Source organism: Bufo bufo, chromosome 2 (assembly GCF_905171765.1).
Source record: "Bufo bufo chromosome 2, aBufBuf1.1, whole genome shotgun sequence".
In the NCBI taxonomy this organism is placed as follows: Eukaryota; Metazoa; Chordata; class Amphibia; order Anura; family Bufonidae; genus Bufo; species Bufo bufo.
The window spans coordinates 290,487,695-290,507,289 of NC_053390.1; the positions used below are offsets into that span (position 1 = coordinate 290,487,695).

General features: G+C 47.5%; 2 protein-coding genes across 2 annotated transcripts in view; one reads left to right on the forward strand and one right to left on the reverse strand.

Annotated features, from left to right (window-relative positions):
• Positions 1 to 2,028, reverse strand: part of PXMP2 (peroxisomal membrane protein 2) — a 42,355-nt gene extending 40,327 nt beyond the window's left edge. The window contains exon 1 of the mRNA XM_040416724.1: positions 1,769 to 2,028. Coding sequence (XP_040272658.1) covers positions 1,769 to 1,887 — 119 coding nt within the window. The 5' untranslated portion in view covers positions 1,888 to 2,028. The remainder of the gene's footprint in view (positions 1 to 1,768) is intronic.
• A 165-nt stretch (positions 2,029 to 2,193) lies between these two features.
• Positions 2,194 to 19,595, forward strand: part of POLE (DNA polymerase epsilon, catalytic subunit) — a 125,837-nt gene continuing 108,435 nt past the window's right edge. Inside the window, 5 exon segments of the mRNA XM_040416726.1 lie at positions 2,194 to 2,313; positions 13,487 to 13,622; positions 15,363 to 15,443; positions 17,681 to 17,725; positions 17,822 to 17,914. Of these exon segments, the coding sequence (XP_040272660.1) occupies positions 2,255 to 2,313; positions 13,487 to 13,622; positions 15,363 to 15,443; positions 17,681 to 17,725; positions 17,822 to 17,914 (414 nt within the window). The 5' untranslated portion in view covers positions 2,194 to 2,254.

A 19,595-nucleotide genomic window follows, 5' to 3' on the forward strand; every position in this document is an offset into this window, starting at 1 on the left:
TGTGAACCCAGCCAAACCTATACATATCAGGAAACGGCACTCACTTTGTTGGCAGTGCGAGATCAGTGGCCCGAATTCATTTAATGCTTCTTTCACACTCGCGTTTTGGGCGGATCCGTCATGGATCTGCAAAAACAGATCTGTTACAATAATACAACCGCATGCATCCGTTATTAACGGATCCGGTTGTATTATCTGTAACACAGCCAAGACGGATCCGTCATGAACTCCATTGAAAGTCAATGGGAGACGGATCCGTTTTCTATTGTGTCAGATTGTCAGAGAAAACAGATCCGTCCCCATTGACTTACATTGTGTGCCAGGACGGATCCGTTTGGCTCCGCTTCGTCAGGCGGACAGCAAAACCCTGCAGGCAGCGTTTTGGTGTCCGCCTCCAGAGCAGAATGGAGAATGATCGGAGGCAAACTGATGCATTCTGAGCGGATCTTTTTCCATTCAGAATGCATTAGGGCAAAACTGATCAGTTTTGGACCGCTTGTGAGCCCTGAACGGATCTCACAAACGGAAACCAAAACGCCAGTGTGAAAGTAGCCTAACCCATTAAAAACAGTTTAAAAAAAGTGTCTGATCCTAGTTCTTGTATTCAGAACTTGTTCGGGCAAGGCTGAATACAGCGGCATATGATGCGGGGTAACGCCCTCTGTAGGTCGGCAGTGCGAGATCAGTGAACCGAATTTATTTAACCCTTTAAAAACACCAGCTGCTTATTTAAATCAGTGAAAAGTGTCCATCTGCCTACTTTGATGCCTTGCAAATGAGCTCTTAGCAAGCTCTGCCTCTAATGCCAGCAGATGTACAGTAGAAAGTATCTGGTGGCATTAGAGGAGGCGCTTGTTAAAAGCTCATTGGCGCCCCTTTCTTCCCGGTATTCCAGAGGAGCATGTACGGCCTATACGTCTCCTCGCGCAGATTAGGTGCTCTCCGCTTTGATGCCAGTTCTTGTGACAAGAACGTGTAAGGCTAGTTTCACACTAGCAGCAGCCGCCTTCTCCGACATGTCGTAGTTTTATTCCGGCCGCCTCTCGGCACGTTTGCCGTGCTGCGTCCGGACCTCCGGCGGCACGTGTGCCCTAGCGGCAGCACGGATCCGGCAGGTGAACAGCCTGCCGGTGAAGGCTGCCGCTGGGGTGAAAGTAGCCTAAGGGCCAGGCTGAGCTCAACTGCATGCGATGTGGGTTAACGCCATTTGTATGTTAGCAAGGGGAGATCAACGGCCCAAATTCACTTAACCCTTTAAAAACACTAAATCAATGAAACGGTCCACCTGCCCACTTTGGTGCCAGCTCTTGTGCCAAGAATGTGTTGGTACCAGGCTGAACTCAGTTGCATATGTTGCAGGGTAACATCCTCTGTATGTTGGCAGTGCAGGATCACTGGCCCAAGTTTATTTAACCCTTTAAATTACACTCATGCTCACTTTGATGCCCATCATTTGTGTTTTCCTGCCGCTTTCCACTGAATTCACTATAGGAGACCTCTCTGCCACTTATCTCATTACTGTCCATAAGTTCTCCTCAAAATTCTGTAAAAACAAGGAAAAATATAAAAGATGTTAAGAAACCACCTTCAGCCTGGTAGATCTGGATTTCTACAGCCCCTTGTATGTCTGGACATTTCTGCTATAGATTTTCCAATACTAGGCACAAACATCCAGATGGGATGAAGCTGATCCCTACTAACAAACCGGGTAGAACTACAAATCCCAGCATGCCCCAGCATATCGGCGCTACAAGCTGCAGCTGGTTACCTGGTCACCGCTTTGGTAAGTATAGGGCGGCTGTGCAGCAGCTGTAAGTAGGTCCGCAGCAGGACTGTGTGTAAGGGGACATTGTCAGGATCCGGGATCGGTTTGGAAGCTAGCGGCATTACTGCTGTCAAGGAGGTGGGAACGAGGAAGCCCTTGACTACTCCTATGTAGACCGCGCAACTAGGACAGCTGACCCCGGACACCTCGGCAGGGGGACATTATATACGTATGGAGAACGTTCCACGAGTTTTCGGGTCCAACCCGTAGTGACAAATTATTTACAGCCCCTAACAAAGTCCTGCGATGATTGGCTGTTACTCGAGTACCTCAGACTTGATTGGTGGACTGGTATGCTACGCTCATTGGTCGGAGGCAGAATGAGCTCTCCTCTGATTGGCCGTACCCGGTGAAGGGGAGAGTTGGGTGGAGCTATAGGCTGCTGCTGGCGGGAGTTGGACGGCGCGGGAAGTACAGTCTGGAGCCGGAATGGTGCTGCAGAACAGCGGGAAGCGAACCGAACCTCGGGGTGACGGGGAAGGCCAGCAGTGAGTAACCGGGGTCAGGGGGTGTTCCGGCTCTTCACCCGTTTTAAGGTCTCCCCTTTGCTGTTAGTGAATAAAGCCAAAGCTGGGTATAATCAGTCCTGAAGTGCAGTTTTGGGAGGTTGGCACCAGTCTGCTCTAGTACTGGGCCATCTGGTAATTAACCCCTGGATGCTGGTGTAGGCTTCCTGCACACCTAGCTGTGTTTGATGCGGCTTTTGTTACGTTTCTATGATGAATGTGTGCCACATGCAGATAAGGGGCTCTTTCACACCTGCGTTATTGTCTTCCGGCATAGAGTTCCGTCATCGGGGCTCTATGCCGGAAGAATCCTGATCAGGATTATCCTAATGCATTCTGAATGGAGAGAAATCCGTTCAGGATGCATCAGGATGTCTTCAGTTCCGGAACGGAACGTTTTTTGGCCGGAGAAAATACCGCAGCATGCTGCGCTTTTTGCTCTGGCCAAAAATCCGGAACACTTGCCGCAAGGCTGGATCCGGAATTAATGCCCATTGAAAGGCATTGATCCGGATCCGGCCTTAAGCTAAACGTCGTTTCGGCGCATTGCCGGAGCCGACATTTAGCTTTTTCTGAATGGTTACCATGGCTGCCGGGACGCTAAAGTCCTGGCAGCCATGGTAAAGTGTAGTGGGGAGCGGGGGAGCAGTATACTTACCGTCCGTGCGGCTCCCCGGGCGCTCCAGAGTGACGTCAGGGCGCCCCAAGCGCATGGATCACGTGATCGCATGGATCACGTCATCCATGCGCATGGGGCGCTCTGACGTCATTCTGGAGCGCCCCGGGAGCCGCACGGACTGTAAGTATACCGCTCCCCCGCTCCCCGCTCCTACTATGGCAACCAGGACTTTAATAGCGTCCTGGGTGCCATAGTAACACTGAACGCATTTGGAAGACGGTTCCGTCTTCAAATGCTTTCAGTACACTTGCGTTTTTCTGGATCCGGCGGGCACCTCCGGCAACGGAAGTGCATGCCGGATCCCAACAACGCAAGTGTGAAAGAGGCCTTAGGCTACTTTCACACTAGCGTTTTTCTTTTCCGGCATAGAGTTCTGTCAAAAGGGCTCTATACTGGAAAAGAACTGATCAGCCATATCCCCATGCATTCTGAATGGATAGAAATCCGTTCAGGGTGCATCAGGATGTCTTCAGTTCAGTCATTTTGACTGATCAGGCAAAAGAGAAAACCGTAGCATGCTACGGTTTTATCTCCGGCCAAAAAAACTGAAGACTCGCCTGAATGCCATAGGAATGTATTAGGGTACTTTCACACTAGCGTTAGTGTGATCCGGCAGGCAGTTCCGTCATCGGAGCTGCCTGCCGGATCCGCCAATCAGTGTGACAACTGACAGCATTTGTAGACTGATCCGGGTGCGGAACTGTCTACAAATGCTTTGCAAGAACGGATCCGTATCTCCGCTTGTCATGTGGATGGACAGATCCATCTTGCAGTCTTTTTCACAGTTTTCCCGGTTTGTGCATCTGCAGACCAGAAGGACGGATCCATCCTTCAGTTGTTTTGCAATGCTGGATCCTGCACTAATGGAAGTCAATAGGAATTAATGCCGGCATTTTGGACAGACATAATACTGCAGCATGTTGCGGTATTATGTCCGGCCAAAACACCCGACAGTGACTGAATAGAAGGCATACTGATGCAAACTGAACGGATTACTCTCCATTCAGAATGCATGGGGACATACCTGATCAGTTCTTTTCCGGCATAGAGCCCTTTTGACGGAACTCTATGCCGGAAAAGAATAATTCTAGTGTGAAAGTACCCTTAGTGCCGGATTTGGCATTCAAAATGCCGGATCTATCCTTCCTGCGCAGACTGTAAAAAATAAATGCTGGAACCGTTTTGCCGGATGACACCGGAAAGATAGATCTGACATTTCAATGCATTTTTCTGACTGATCAGGTATTTTTAAGACTGATCAGGATCCTGATCAGTCTTCAAATGCCATCAGTTGGCATACGTTTTACCGGATCCAGCAGGCAGTTCCGGCGACAGAACTGCTTGCTGGATCACTCTGCCGTAAGTGTGAAAGTAGCCTTAGTTTTAGATTTACAGTAGATTTCACACACAAATGTTGACATGATGTGGATTTTAAGAAAAAATAAAAAAAGCCCCACAGATCAATGTATGTGCGGAAAACTTTTGCGTCATATGGGTTGAGATATTTAAAATCTCATCTGGTTAGCTAAATACAGCGCATGCAATACACCGCCCCCAGGTGCCATACTTATGGAGAGGTGTCGGCCCTGATTTAGGTCTTATGTGCAATGTATTTCCGCATGGATTGTCCTATAGAATCATCAGTGTGGGGTTGAACAGCTTCCCTGACTTAGGGAGGGGTTGTCCGGGGTACCGATCCTCAGGGTACATGATTAATTTCAGATCAGTGGGGTCCTACATCTTGCACCCCCATTAGGCAGCGGTTTGGGGCGGCTTTGATGCCGGACACTGTACAGTATACGGTGTAGTTTCCAGGCCGGTGGGCTCCAGTGCCGCTCCCATTCACTGAGCTATTTTAGTGAATACGGGACTTTCATGTTTTTCTTGAAACTGTACTTTGGGCTTTTCCTCTGTTATTCTACCTGGAAATATATGATTAAAATGAAAATGGGCAGTTGCCTGCACACTGTGTCCAGTCTTCAGGTCCCGGTGGCATAGTAATGAAGGAAGCGCTGTCTGCTTCTATCAATCCTTGTGCTGTTCTTACAGGGGTTGTCTCACTTCAGTAAATTGCATTTATCATGTAGAGAAAGTTAATACAAGCCATTTACTGATGTATTGTCATTACCCATATGGCTTCCTTTGCTGGCTGGATTCATTTTCTCGCCCATATTCATTGGGGGACACAGAGACCGTGGGGTATAGCTATGTCCTCTAGGAGGCGTTGACACTAGTAAAAGCTGTTAGCTCCTCCCCTGGCAGCTATACCCCCTCCAGCCTGGAGAGAGAGCTTCAGTTTTTTCTAGTGTCAATAGGAGGCAAGACCTCCCTCTGCAGGGAAGCTCCTGAAGATTTTTTATTTTAGTTTATTTTTTCCTTCTTTTTCAGATGGGAAAACAGTAGACGCCTCGCCTCCCTGTTCTCCCGGGGTCGAGTTGCGCCAGTGCCGGTCATCCGCACTGCTGTCTCCACCACAGAAGACAAAGTGGACCAGGGCAGCCTCGCTCCCCTGCATCCCGCCAGCCAAGGGGTCACCTAGGTCCGGCAAAGAGAAGACCCTCCCGCCATACCAGACTCCTGCCACTCCGGTGCCAGCTGCTGAGGAAGTGACCCTGCTGGAGAAGGTGACCTTGGGGTCCACTTGGGGAGGGTGAAGTGAAGAGGATGAGAGAGGTGAGTACACTGGACTAGGTAAGTATGTTAACCCTCTCCCTCCTTTAGGGTTCTACGGAAATAGCTCCCAACTTGGCCAGAAACAGGCTTCATTTTTTTTTTACTAAGCCCAGCTCCACAGGCTTCCCTCCCCCTCTGTGCTGTCGGTACTCGGGCACATAGGGGGTTAATGACATTAAATCACAGCGGGCGACCGTGCGCACCGCTTTGGTCGGGTGTAGAGTAGATGCAGAGTGCCTGCTCATAACGCAGGGTTGGACCTCATATCCCCCATTGTCTCCGCTAATCATCCCCTGAAAGCGGGCGCCTAAGAGTGCGCCGCTCCAGGAGGCCAACACCAGGATCGGCTCCGGGCACCGCAGAAATCTGGCCCCGCCTGATCACTCCGGCCAGCGCAACATTCTGCCTGCGCAATCCAGGTCCGGCGCGACCTCACAGTGATACGCCGTGTCTGCTAAACGCCCTGCGCTTCGGCCGGCCGTGGCATGCAGCGCTGTCCCTGGGGTTCTAAGCATTGTTGGTACTTTAGGTCCCGGCTTGCGGCCTACTAGCCCACATTTCACCTGGGGGGGGGCGGGGGGGCGGTCTGGCGCGAATTCTTCCCGCCTTGCCTTCCCCTCCCCGCCCCTAGTAGCTCACAGAGCCCCGCCCTTGGTTCAGGCAGTTAACCCTCCTGTTCGGCCATCTCTTGAGGCTGGCACAGGATTTCATGGGTTTCTATCTGCGGGGCTTTAATGCTGAGGGCTTCACTCCTCTGCCTCTTGGCAATTACCACCGGAGCAATCGTGGCATCTCAGTTTAACAAATTAAATAAATAGTCTATTCGGGTCCTCCCCCCTCAGTCCTGATCACTGCAGGAAGCCCCCCCCCCCCCCCCCCCCCGTCAGTATCACACTGGGCCCGGGGCCTGTCACAGTCAGAGGAGGACCCTTCAGCTTTCCATTCACCCTCCGGGGTCAGTTTGGTTGATTAAAGCGCTTCCTTCGCAATCCACTGGTACATCTGGTATTTCCTTTCACCCTCTGGGGCCGTTTGGTTGTCAAGCACTGTCTGCGCAATCCCAATTGTGTGTTTCGGACCTTCCCAATCGCCCTCCGGGGTCGTTTGGTTGATAAGCACCACCTGCGCAATCCGACTGTGTACATCTGGATCGTCCCAATCACCCTCCTGGGTTGTTTGGTTGATAAAACGCTGACTGCGCAATCCAGGTGGACATCCAGACCTTCCCAGTCTGCTGGGTTGTTTTGGTTGATAGTGATGCTTGCGCAATCCCATGGTGGACATCCGGACCCACCCAAGCACTCTCGGGGTCGTGGTGATTAGCACCACCTGCGCAAATCCAATCCACCCTAGACCTTCCCACTCACCTCTGGGTCGTTTGGTTGATATTCTCCACCTGCGCAATCCAATGGTGGACCTCTGGACCTTCCCAATCACCCTCATGGGTCGTTTGGTTGATAAGCATATCCTGCGCACTCCAATGGTGGATCTCCGGACTTCCCAATCTCCCTCCGGGGTCGTTTGGTTAATAAAGCACCGCTGCGCAATCTGGTGAGTGAACCTCTAGAAGTTCCCATTCCACCCCTGGGTAGTTTGGTTGATACTCCACCGACGAGCCTGCATTTGCCATGGGCAATATTTGGAGGGGAGACTGTACACAGCAACCCAGAGCAGGATATATTCCTCCACACCCCCACCCTTCCTCCCTAGGGTCACGCTCAGACGCACCCTCCCTCCCTGGAGAGGTTCGGTCTGAAGGGGGGGGGTGTTTCAGTCCCTGCCGTGATTCCCGTGCGATCTTCCAAGATGGCGTCCGACGTAGACAGCAGTCGTATGCATTACCCCCTTCCTTAGGCGGAGTATTGCACTACTACTGGATGCAGTACTCCCTTAGTATTACCTCCCTCTATTGGGGTCTAACCGCACTAGAACTGTTTCAGTGCCGGCAGTAGTCGGCGTTCCTCCTTTTAGTAGCTGGCGGAACTGGATTCCCACAGGGGACAGCACTTACTGTAGGTGTTAGCCTTCTTCCATAGGTGGCACTATGGCATTATCCCTGGTTCAGTGGTTACTGTATGTCTTACCCCTTTACGTAGGTGGGATATTGATACGGGACTCTCCTTATGCCTTGCCCTTTCCGTAAGAGGCGTATTCTCTCTACTTGGATTCAGTTCCTGCTAGATGCATTGCTGCATTGTCACCCTTCATGGTGGAGTATTACACTACCACCGAGTGCAGTGCTTGCCGTAAGCATTGCCCCCTTTCATTGGTGGGATAATCGCAACGTTGCCCCATCCACAAGTGGTCCACTACCGTGGGAAATGAGTACACATCTTGGATGCTGCATTTCAACTACGCCATGGCTATAGATGCCTTTGCTTCTTCAAGTGGTGCCCACCGAGTATCGATACACGCTGGTGCCCTGTGTTCTTCTTCTAATGGTATTTCGGTGCCGCCATTGGTTACTGTGGCTGTTTCCACGTTGTGTCTTTTTCCTTCGGTGCCGGTTTGGAGCATGAATATGACAACCTCTCTCCTCAGGGGGTTGCCCGGCGTCACTCATGGGTCCTAGCGTCCCCTATCTTCATGGTCCTCCACTGTTCCAACGTGTCTCAACAATATGTAGTGCGTACACCATGGCACGTAATATTGTGCTTACGTTCCAGCAAGTCGAGTGTTACACTGACTCTATATTCCCTATCCACCATTCCTGATATGGGAAGTGGTTGTGCTGGCACTCTGGTTTAGCTTTGCAGCGTGTTCTCCTCCGCTGGTGCAGATTTTACGCTGGTACTAGCGTTCGCAGTCGCTGCAGTGGGGCAATCCCTCAGGTAGTGGTTCTACCCTGACGCTGGCTTGGCGGTTGTTCATGTTCAACGCCCTTCCCAGGTGGAGTGTTTAAGGTTAGCTCTCCGTCCCATGGCTTCTACCGTATTCCTCTAGTCTGCCCCTCAGTTGGTGCTGGCGGGGCGCGCTGCGGCTCCTATGGTACGGGGGTCCTGGAGCAGCCTTTACGTACTCTGGCTCCCCCTGCACGGCTCCTTCGTCAGGTGACTGATTCTTCTAACGCTAAATTCGGTGGCGTACGCTGCATGGCCTCCTCTTTAGGCGGAGTATGGCACTGCCACTATCATCCGTGGCTTCTTCTGTGTAGTGCCAGTCTCAGATGGGGAATGGGCTTCGCCCTGCCACTTTTTTCCTTCTGTTTTTTCCTTCTCTGGCTCAGGGTTCACGGCCACTCCGCAAACCTTGGTAGCCCCTACGTTACTACTTCCCATCATCTACGTTGATGCAGGGTATTGGTTTTGTTTTTTTTTTTTTTTTTCTTTTTTTTTCCAGTCTTGTTCCGGACCAAATTTTGGGCTGTGACGTTTTCCATATCCCCCCTTCTATTGGTCCTGGGTGTACTACCCGTATCCACAACTACCTCTCTAAAGACTTGACTAGTGACTGCCATGTCAGTCCGATGTAGTCATGCCTTTTCATTGCACATTCCGTGGCTAGACTACGAGACTGTTGATGGAGTTTTTCGTTCCTGGAACGGAACTCCCCTTCTATTCTCCTCTATGCAGGAGTTTTGTTTCTCATCTTGGTCTGGTCGAAATTTCTGTCGTGCAGTGTTACTACACTGTCAATACACGGTCGCTGACGGAACTCCTTATAGTCTCTACTTCTACCTAGCCAATGTATTGATTCCTTGGCTTGTGGTTGGACATGCCTCATTCAGGTGTTTTTTTCTCAGTTGTTTATCAGCCAGCTTCTCAGTCTCCCCACAAGCCTCTTCGGCTCGGGGGACATTGGTGGACCACTTACCGTTTCCGTGGAGCTCTTCCCTTTAGCAGGAGTGGATCCTACGGTTCTGGGTTTTTGGTTTAACCCTCGGTTCCTTGATGGGCCAGGTTCGGCGCTTGTATCCTTTTCCAGCGTCCTCTGACTCACCCGGGGCCCATAATACCTTCCTTCAGGGAATGGCACATACGGTTCCTCTGTACTATACTCCTTTTTTTTTTTTTTTTTTTTCGCCTTGGGATCTGAACTTAGTCCTTTCAGCGCTCCAGAATTCTCCCCTTGAACTCTTGCGGGAGATGTCACTCCGACTCCTGTCCTGGACGGTAGTTTTTTCTTGTGGCTATCTCGCCCATCAGACGGGTGTCCGGGTTGGGGCGCTCTCTTGCAGAGAACCTTCCTGGTTCTCGGCAGGGATAAGCGGTTCTCCGACCCTTTCATTCCTTTCTCCCGACGGGGGTCTCGGATTTCTATTTCAATGTAGATATTGTCCTTCCATCACTGTCTCTCCCCTTCACACCCTAGGGAAAGGGAGTTAGACCATTTGGACGCCGTCAGGGCTCTGACGTTTTATTTGCCGGCCTCCAGTTCCTTCCGGCGTACGGACCCCCCCCCCCCTCGCAAAGCATTGGCGGCCTCCAGGGTGGCAATGGCACGTCTGCAATTGCTGAAGCATACTGCACCTGGGGCAGGGTTCCGCCCTTCAGCGTCGCGGCTGACTCCACCAGAGCGGTGGGCGCTCTTGGGTTCGGAAGATTCAAGGTTCGGCCGTGCAGTGGTACAAGGCGGCTACTGCTCTCCTTACGCACATTCTTGAAATTTTGCCAGGTGCATACTTATGCATCGGCGGGCGCTGCCTTAGGCCGCATAGTCTTGCAGGCAGCAGTTCTTAGTTGCCTGAAGGGGCGCTTGTTTTCCCTCCCTGTGGACTGCTTTCGGACGTCCCACGGTTTGTGTCCCCCCAATGAATATGGATGAGAAAACGAGATATTTGTAAAACTTACCAGTAAAATCTTTCTCGCTCTTCATTGGGGGACACAGCACCCACCCAGTATTGTTGTTCAGCCACAGTTGTGGCTGTTGCTGGTTAGAACCTGGTTTGGTTCTCGGCATTGTTGCTGTTCCACGTTGTTTCGTTGGTTAACTTGCTTCTCCTACTGCTTCTCACAAACTGAAGCTCTCTCTCCAGGCTGGAGGGGGTATAGCTGCCAGGGGAGGAGCTAACAGCTTTTACTAGTGTCAACGCCTCCTAGAGGACAGGGCTATACCCACGGTCTCTGTGTCCCCCAATGAAGAGCGAGAAAGAGATTTTACTGGTAAGTTTTACAAAAATCTAGTTTTTTCGATCACATTATACTTTTCTTGTTTCCATGGTTACGACCACCCTGCAATCAATCAGCGGTGGTTGTGCTGGCACACTATAGGAAAAAGTACCGGCCTCTCTGGTGACAGATTGTGAGAGTGCACATAGGCTGGTTCTTTTTCCTGTAGTGTGCAAGCATGACCACCGGTGCTGGATTGCAGGTTGGTCGTAACCTTGGAAACGAGCAGTGTATAATGTGATAGGGGCGATAAATGAATCCAGCCAGTAAGGGAGGCAATATGGACAATCAAATACATTAGTGTCTTGTATTAACTTTTTCTACATGATAAATGCTGTTTGCTGAAGTGAGACAACAACTTTAAAATGGCGTGCCCGTTACTGAAGACCAAGCAGACAGAACTTCTAAGCCGCACAGATCCATGGCTCCTGGCAGCATTTTGGCCAGTTTCATTCAAATGTATTTAGTGCAGGAAAAGCACTGCGTGTGGTCGCAGTGTTTCCCGGAATGAGCACTGCTCCTCTGTGATGATGCTGTGAATTCCATCTGACCTCAGGTCTACTAAACTGTATTCGCCTAATGCTGTGATTAGTTCAGTAGACCTCGGTGAGCCGGTAATAACTCGCGATGCAGTGAGTTCAGTCCAGGAAATACTTCTCAAACAGTGTGTATCCTGGTGTGAACACGCTGATATTCTTGTCACAGGTCCACATTGGTTCTTCCCCATCGCATAGTTTTATAATGTTCCACACGTTTTGATCCATTTTGTCACTTTTGTGATGTGTTTTTTATTTTTTTATTTTTTTTTATATTGTTCCTTTGACATGTTAAATTACTTGTGAATGCATAATCTGGATGGAGGTTTATTTGGCATGGGAGTTCTAGGAAAAGTTTCCAGACAGGGAAATCGGCTTTGCTTGACAAAGGCCTCATTGAGAAGGCAGAAACGTTGCTGGAATAAAGTTTGGGGTCGTCACCCTATCACCAAACTGGAAGTGCTGCCTCTTCATTCGTTGAATATATATATATATATATATAATACACACACACACTGCAGAATTATTAGGCAAATGAGTATTTTGACCACATCATCCTCTTTATGCATGTTGTCTTACTCCAAGCTGTATAGGCTCGAAAGCCTACTACCAATTAAGCATATTAGGTGATGTGCATCTCTGTAATGAGAAGGGGTGTGGTCTAATGACATCAACACCCTATATCAGGTGTGCATAATTATTAGGCAACTTCCTTTCCTTTGGCAAAATGGGTCAAAAGAAGGACTTGACAGGCTCAGAAAAGTCAAAAATAGTGAGATATCTTGCAGAGGGATGCAGCACTCTTAAAATTGCAAAGCTTCTGAAGCGTGATCATCGAACAATCAAGCGTTTCATTCAAAATAGTCAACAGGGTCGCAAGAAGCGTGTGGAAAAACCAAGGCGCAAAATAACTGCCCATGAACTGAGAAAAGTCAAGCGTGCAGCTGCTAAGATGCCACTTGCCACCAGTTTGGCCATATTTCAGAGCTGCAACATCACTGGAGTGCCCAAAAGCACAAGGTGTGCAATACTCAGACATGGCCAAGGTAAGAAAGGCTGAAAGACGACCACCACTGAACAAGACACACAAGCTGAAACGTCAAGACTGGGCCAAGAAATATCTCAAGACTGATTTTTCTAAGGTTTTATGGACTGATGAAATGAGAGTGAGTCTTGATGGGCCAGATGGATGGGCCCGTGGCTGGATTGGTAAAGGGCAGAGAGCTCCAGTCCGACTCAGACGCCAGCAAGGTGGAGGTGGAGTACTGGTTTGGGCTGGTATCATCAAAGATGAGCTTGTGGGGCCTTTTCGGGTTGAGGATGGAGTCAAGCTCAACTCCCAGTCTTACTGCCAGTTTCTGGAAGACACCTTCTTCAAGCAGTGGTACAGGAAGAAGTCTGCATCCTTCAAGAAAAACATGATTTTCATGCAGGACAATGCTCCATCACTCGCGTCCAAGTACTCCACAGCATGGCTGGCAAGAAAGGGTATAAAAGAAGAAAATCTAATGACATGGCCTCCTTGTTCACCTGATCTGAACCCCATTGAGAACCTGTGGTCCATCATCAAATGTGAGATTTACAAGGAGGGAAAAAAGTACACCTCTCTGAACAGTGTCTGGGAGGCTGTGGTTGCTGCTGCACGCAATGTTGATGGTGAACAGATCAAAACACTGACAGAATCCATGGATGGCAGGCTTTTGAGTGTCCTTGCAAAGAAAGGTGGCTATATTGGTCACTGATTTGTTTTGTTTTTGAATGTCAGAAATGTATATTTGTGAATGTTGAGATGTTATATTGGTTTCACTGGTAAAAATAAATAATTGAAATGGGTATATATTTGTTTTTTGTTAATTTGCCTAATAATTATGCACAGTAATAGTCACCTGCACACACAGATATCCCCTAAAATAGCTAAAACTAAAAACTACTTCCAAAAATATTCAGCTTTGATACTAATGAGTTTTTTTGGGTTCATTGAGAACATTGGTTGTTGTTCAATAATAAAATTAATCCTCAAAAATACAACTTGCCTAATAATTCTGCACTCCATGTGTGTGTATATGTATATGTGTGTATATATATATATATATATATATAATATATATATATATATATATATATATTTTTTTTTTTTTTTCTTTGAATCTTGCTTTTAGAGATGATGTTTCAGCAAATTCAGCTGCTAAGAGACTGGAACGCAGCCAGTGGACGGATAAGATTGATGCTCAGTATGGTTTTGAGCGGATTAAGGAGCCCGGTGAGAAAACGGGATGGCTGCTAAACATGCATCCGGTAAGTGTGGCCTGTTTTTTAATTCTTCAAACCATATTTTCTGATATAGAATAGCCGCGGCATCTCGCACAAATGCAAATCTGCCTCAAGAAGTCTTGTATCATATAGGTAAATGCATGTATTTTGAAAGGGGTGTTCTCTGCAGACGCAGCACCTTTTAAAGGGATCCTGTGATGCTGAACGTGGTGTCTGATAACGTGGTGCTATAGAGCAGGCGGAGCTGAGCAGATTGATAGTTTTATGGGAAACTGTAATATAGTCATTTATATCCCTGCTCTTTCTGGGCTTTGAAGTCCAGGAGGCGGTCTAATCAGTGACTGACAGCTGTCTCTGTACACACAGTCATAGGGAGAAGGCTGTCACTCACTGCTAGGACCGTCTGACTTCACAGCCCAGAATGAGCAGGGATATAAATGTATAAATACTGACTCTTTCCACATAAAACTATATATCAATCTGAATGTATAACTTGGTGGGGGGCACTCTTTATTTGGTGACACGCGAGTTAGTTGGAGAATGGTTTATTCAGATAAAACAATAGACAATAAGTAATATACAATAAAAACAATGGGACATAAAAATAAAAAGAACTGAATCCGCATCAGGCTGAAACCACGGTTGAGTATGAATTGTACCATATAGTCCGAATAGAGGCAAAAGAAAAAAGGCGGTGTTACCCGATTTAGATCTATAAGGCAAGTCAACGACTGGATCCCAGATCTCCGTACCCATTTCCAGTGAGTAAACCTGGACATATGATGAGCCCTGGAGGGGTAAGATATATCCTATAACACTAAAAGTGTCATTCACTGCAAGGCTGGCTTTATTTGGAATGTGGCCGTCGTAGACTGATCACGGAGCTGGTATATCCTATAACAGTTTGAGACCAGCACATTGCATATCACCCTGGGGTCCTTATACCTATATTCCATCTGCCAGAGTGATTCTGACCACCGGGACATAGAGGACCTTACTATAATATAATACTATATAGAGAATACCGCTGCTATATTGCCTCTATTCGGACTATATGGTACAATTTATACTCAACCGTGGTTTCAGCCTGATGCTGATTCAGTTTTTTTTTAGTTTTTTTTATGTCCCATTGTTTTTATTGTATATTACTTATTGTCTATTGGTTTATTCAGATAAACCATTCTCCAACTAACTCGCGTGTCGCCAAATATAGAGTGCCTCCCCCCCCCACCCAGTTATACATTCAATTTTACCTTGCCACAGCACGGGGGGTGCTGAGGGGAGTGCACCTACCCATTAGGTCGACTGGTGAGTGGTTTTTCTTCCATATATATCAATCTGCTCAGCTCCTCTATAACCTGCTGCCTGCAGATTACATTGCATTTTCACGTCACAGGTTCCCTTTTAAAGAGGACCTGTCACCACTCCTGACCTGCCTGTTTTAATAGCTCCATACATCCCCCATGTGATAACCATTCTGGAGCGTCTGTATGTTGTGCCATTCCTCTATTCCTACTAGAAGTTATACATGAATTACATGGGGCATGTATGGCGGTATTAAAGCAGACATGTCAGTAGTGGTGACAGGTCCTCTTTAAGGGGGTTGGAATTGTTTTAAACTAGTAATAAAATAAAAAAGTATACTCTCCAATTCTTCCCCTGTCATTCCAGCCCCTTCACCCCCACATTAGGACTTTCTTGGAAAAACACTTTTTAGCCATTTACAATGGATATTAATGTTCCATCCTGTTTTTGTTTTTTAAGACTGAAATTCTTGATGAGGACAAGCGTCTTGTCAGTGCTGTAGATTATTACTTTATACAAGAAGATGGGAGTCGGTTCAAGGTGAGCAGTGAAGCATTTCAGTTACATAGACAGCAGCAATGGTCTTGGAGCCATCCTGTGTGACAGCCACATCCCCAGGACCCACCGCAGCTCTTCTGACCTGAGATCCATTCATCATCGTCATTTATGTTGCTGTGAGTTTTTCCCTGACTGCAGGTCTACTGTCCTGTACCCATAGCATTATGTGAGTACAGCAGATCCACAGACAGGTAGGGTTAGATGAAGCCATCACACATCACTCTTGTTGGTAAAGGGGGTGATCCATGTGATGTGAGAAGCATATTCCCTCTACCATCACTTTACATTGCTTGTGACATAATTTTGGTGTCTACACCGGAAGCCCTTCCCAACACATAAGTTGTGTTTTGTAGACTGAGCTTTTCATTATAAGGGGATCCTGAAAAAATGGGTAACCATATAGTTACTTGACATTCCTCGTCCCCAATGCAGAATATGTATCGGGCACCTCCACAATTTATTTTTTTTTATTTTATTTTTTTTATTGTAAGGAATGCATCATAAGAAAATTACCTATTCAAATTAGTTTTTTGTGTTTAAACATATTTTAAAAGAATCATTGATATTTTTAATTTTCCCATGTCACCATCTATACTTAAAAAGAGAAAAAAAAAAATATCTTGAAATCCTGCAGTTTTACTACAGGTCTAAAGAGGCTTACTTTGTCCAATATACACTTTGCTTTTACTCTCTTAGGGCTGATGCACACAACCGTGGTCGGCCGGTGAGTCCACAATATATAGGCACTGGCCGTTTGTACACTGCATCACGGATGCAGACCTTTTCCCTTGAATGGGTCCGCAATCAGGAAGGTGCGGAAAGTAAGCACTACGAAGTGCTTCCCTGGTTTTCTGTCCGTGCCTCCGCACTGCAAAAAAAAGTAGTGCCTGCAGTATTTTTTTTTTTTTAAAGATATTATATATATATTTTTTTGTATTGCAGTTGTGGACTCCATTCAAGTTAATGGGTCCTGCATCTACATACGGCGGCCCTACGGTCGGTGCCCGTCCATTGAGGACTGCAATTTTCTATGTTTTTCTACCCTAGAATCTGCTAAAAAAAATACAAAAAACTGTATACAATCTGCAATGTGTGCATGTAGCCTAATAGTCATCACTTCCAGGTCTGTACAGATCACTTTTCAGCAGTCCTGTCATCACATGCAGGATTAGAATGACAGATAACACAGGATTCACTATTCACAACAGCTAATGCCACATTTTATCTACTCCCTCCTGACCTCTGCACAGGTCATAGACAGATCCTGGCTCGAAGGTAATGAGGTCCCCTTCAGACCATTGGTCTATGGCCCCTATAGATGCTATAAAGCACAGACAAGATGGCAGCCCCCATATTCATGCTCAGGAAATAAATCTACAATTTGAAAATAAAAAGGATATATGTCACTATCGTGTTAACTAGCAGAAAAGCATGATGGGTGACACATTTCCTTTAAAATAATGTGATAAAGGGTCTATTGGCCCCTCGAGCATCAGGCCTGGTTGAGTGCTTATCCTTAACCCCCTTTAGCTAGCCCTTTCATGTACACTGGTTGTGTACGGAAATGTTAGTGACCCAGGAGTTTATCCTGAATCCTAAATTTTCAGATGAGGAAAATTGCCTTGCACCTCAGTGTTTTGCCTTCCTCTGGATGCACTTTGCAGGATAAAAGAATTAACATGTGTTTTCTGTGTTCTGAGAAGGTGTAAGGCAGTCATACACATTAGATAGAAGTTGGTTGAACAAACATCTGTACGATCATTTCACAGACATGGCGATACGCACTTGAGTCCATATTGACCATTGCACTTGTTCAGACTGGCTGTACACGTTCAAGGAAACCGAGCGAGGGATGAAAGATCTTTCTGGAAACGTTCTTTCAAAGAAAAATCTGTCTGACCATTGGGTGAAAATTTCAAATACGGCCGACTGATTGGTGGAGGTCTAACCACTGGGACCTTCACTGATCCCAAGAACGGGAGTATAGTCCTCTGATCTGATGGCATGGCAGCTCGAACATGTGCACTACTACGCCATTCATTTTCTATGGGACCACTGGATAGCCGACACCTATTTTAACTAGAGCTTTTAATGTCCTGTAACACAAAAGGGCTTTTTGGGGACATTTTTGGGAAAATGTCTTAAATTGCATAAATGTGTAAACCTTTCCCCCCTATCAATTAATCTTTGACATCCCCAATCATTTTGCTTTCCTGCAGGTTGCTCTACCATATAAGCCGTATTTCTATGTGGCCACCAAAAAGGTAAGTCCAGTTTCTATTCTGTTCTTTCTCCCACATTGTCCATCTGCTTCTGTATTCCCGTCATGTTAGACTGACCTTATTTTGATATTCTTCCAGGGATGTGAGAGGGAAGTCTCCTCTTTTCTTTCCAAAAAGTTCCAAGGAAAGATAGCAAAGTTGGAAACTGTACCCAAGGAAGATCTGGATTTGGTCAGTAAATTAAAAATGTAGTGTGAAAATGCAGTTGATGTTTGGAGTCATGCTGCCTTCATAGACATTAGTTTGTTGGGGGTATTGTGTATGACTAGCTTTACTCACGTTGGCAGCAACACTGGAGAGATCCTGGAACACTCTTCTTTTACATACTTCCTGTGCAACAAATATGGCTAATTATACTGGATATGTCTAAATTATCCCTTGACCGTACTTCTACAGAATCATAGTGACAGCTATATGTCATTACTGAGGCACATAGCATTATAATTCAGTATAATCCCGTGCGCGCCTGCAAGTCCAGAACGGAGGATCATGCTCACACACAGTGATTCCCGCACTGCACACTCTTGTGTAAAACAGCCTTAAGGTTGCTATTACAGGCAATTCTTCAGCAATGAAACTAAACCATATGGGCATAGTGTTTGCAAACTATTTCTTAGGGTATGTTCACATCTGCCTTGGAGGCTTCGTTTGGGGCCTTCATCAGTTAGTCAAAAATAGCAGAGCGAGAAGTCAACTTTTATTCTCCACTAAGAAAACTTTCTCCCGAACGGAAACCATTAGTTAATGGGATCTGTTAGACTCCATTCCTGTCAGTTATGTGCTGAATCTGGCACTTCCATATTTTCATTTTTCTGCTCCTAGAACTGAAATAAATATTTTTGATGTGAAAGCACCTTTACATTGCACAGCATTTACTCAATCATTTAAGTGTAATTGCAGCTACATCTTTTGGTGTTGCTGCAGAAACGATCCTGCTCCTCCAATCTTGAAGGAAAAAGCCATGCCCCTGGCAGACCCTGATGAGAAGTGCACCGCCCGCAGAGCCATGGCTTGCAGCCCCCGCTCTCCTGGACAGAAACACAGCTGATTGTCTGCCTGTGTATTCAGCCGTGTTTCTGACCTCAGCCGGTTGGGTGCCCAGCTGTTAGTGATAATTGGTGTCCCAGTGGAAAAGACAGAAGTGTGGTTTATTAGGGCTCTTTCACACAAGCGGATGTGGTGCCGATAATCCGCTGCGTGAAAGAGAGCCAAGCCCCATTCCAGACAGCAGAGTCACTGAGCATTAAAGCGAACCTATCACCAGTACCTTATAGATCATCCTCATTGTGTTTCCATACAGTCTTGTGCCGCTTTCCTGCGATGTATATTCATGAAAAAAAACTACTTCTAAAGTACTCCTCTCCAGCTCCACAAGTCACGTTAGAAGTCAAGGGGGTAGCCCTTCTCTCACTCCAGGCTGTAACTCCCCTGCCCTAACCCCGCCTCTAAGCAGTGTAATTGACACCCGGCTCAGTCGCTGGGACCGCGCTTGTACAGGCGGCGCATGCGCTGTCGGCCTCAGTAGCAGCGCGATCCCGTCTATCGCGCGGACTCAAGCGCGATCCTGTAACTGAATCGCGCATGCGCTGTCCGTCCCCGATGCCTGCCTGTCTTCTGTTCCTCAGGCGCCACAGGCAGGCATCGGGGACGGACGGCGCATGCGCGATTCAGTTACAGGATCGCGCTTGAATCCGCGCGATAGACTGGATCGCGCTGCTACTGAGGCCGACGGCGCATGCGCCGCCTGTACAAGCGCGGTCCCGGCGACTGAGCCGGGTGTCAATTAGAGGCGGGGTTAGGGCAGGGGAGTTACAGCCTGGAGTGAGGGAAGGGCTACCCCCTTGACTTCTAA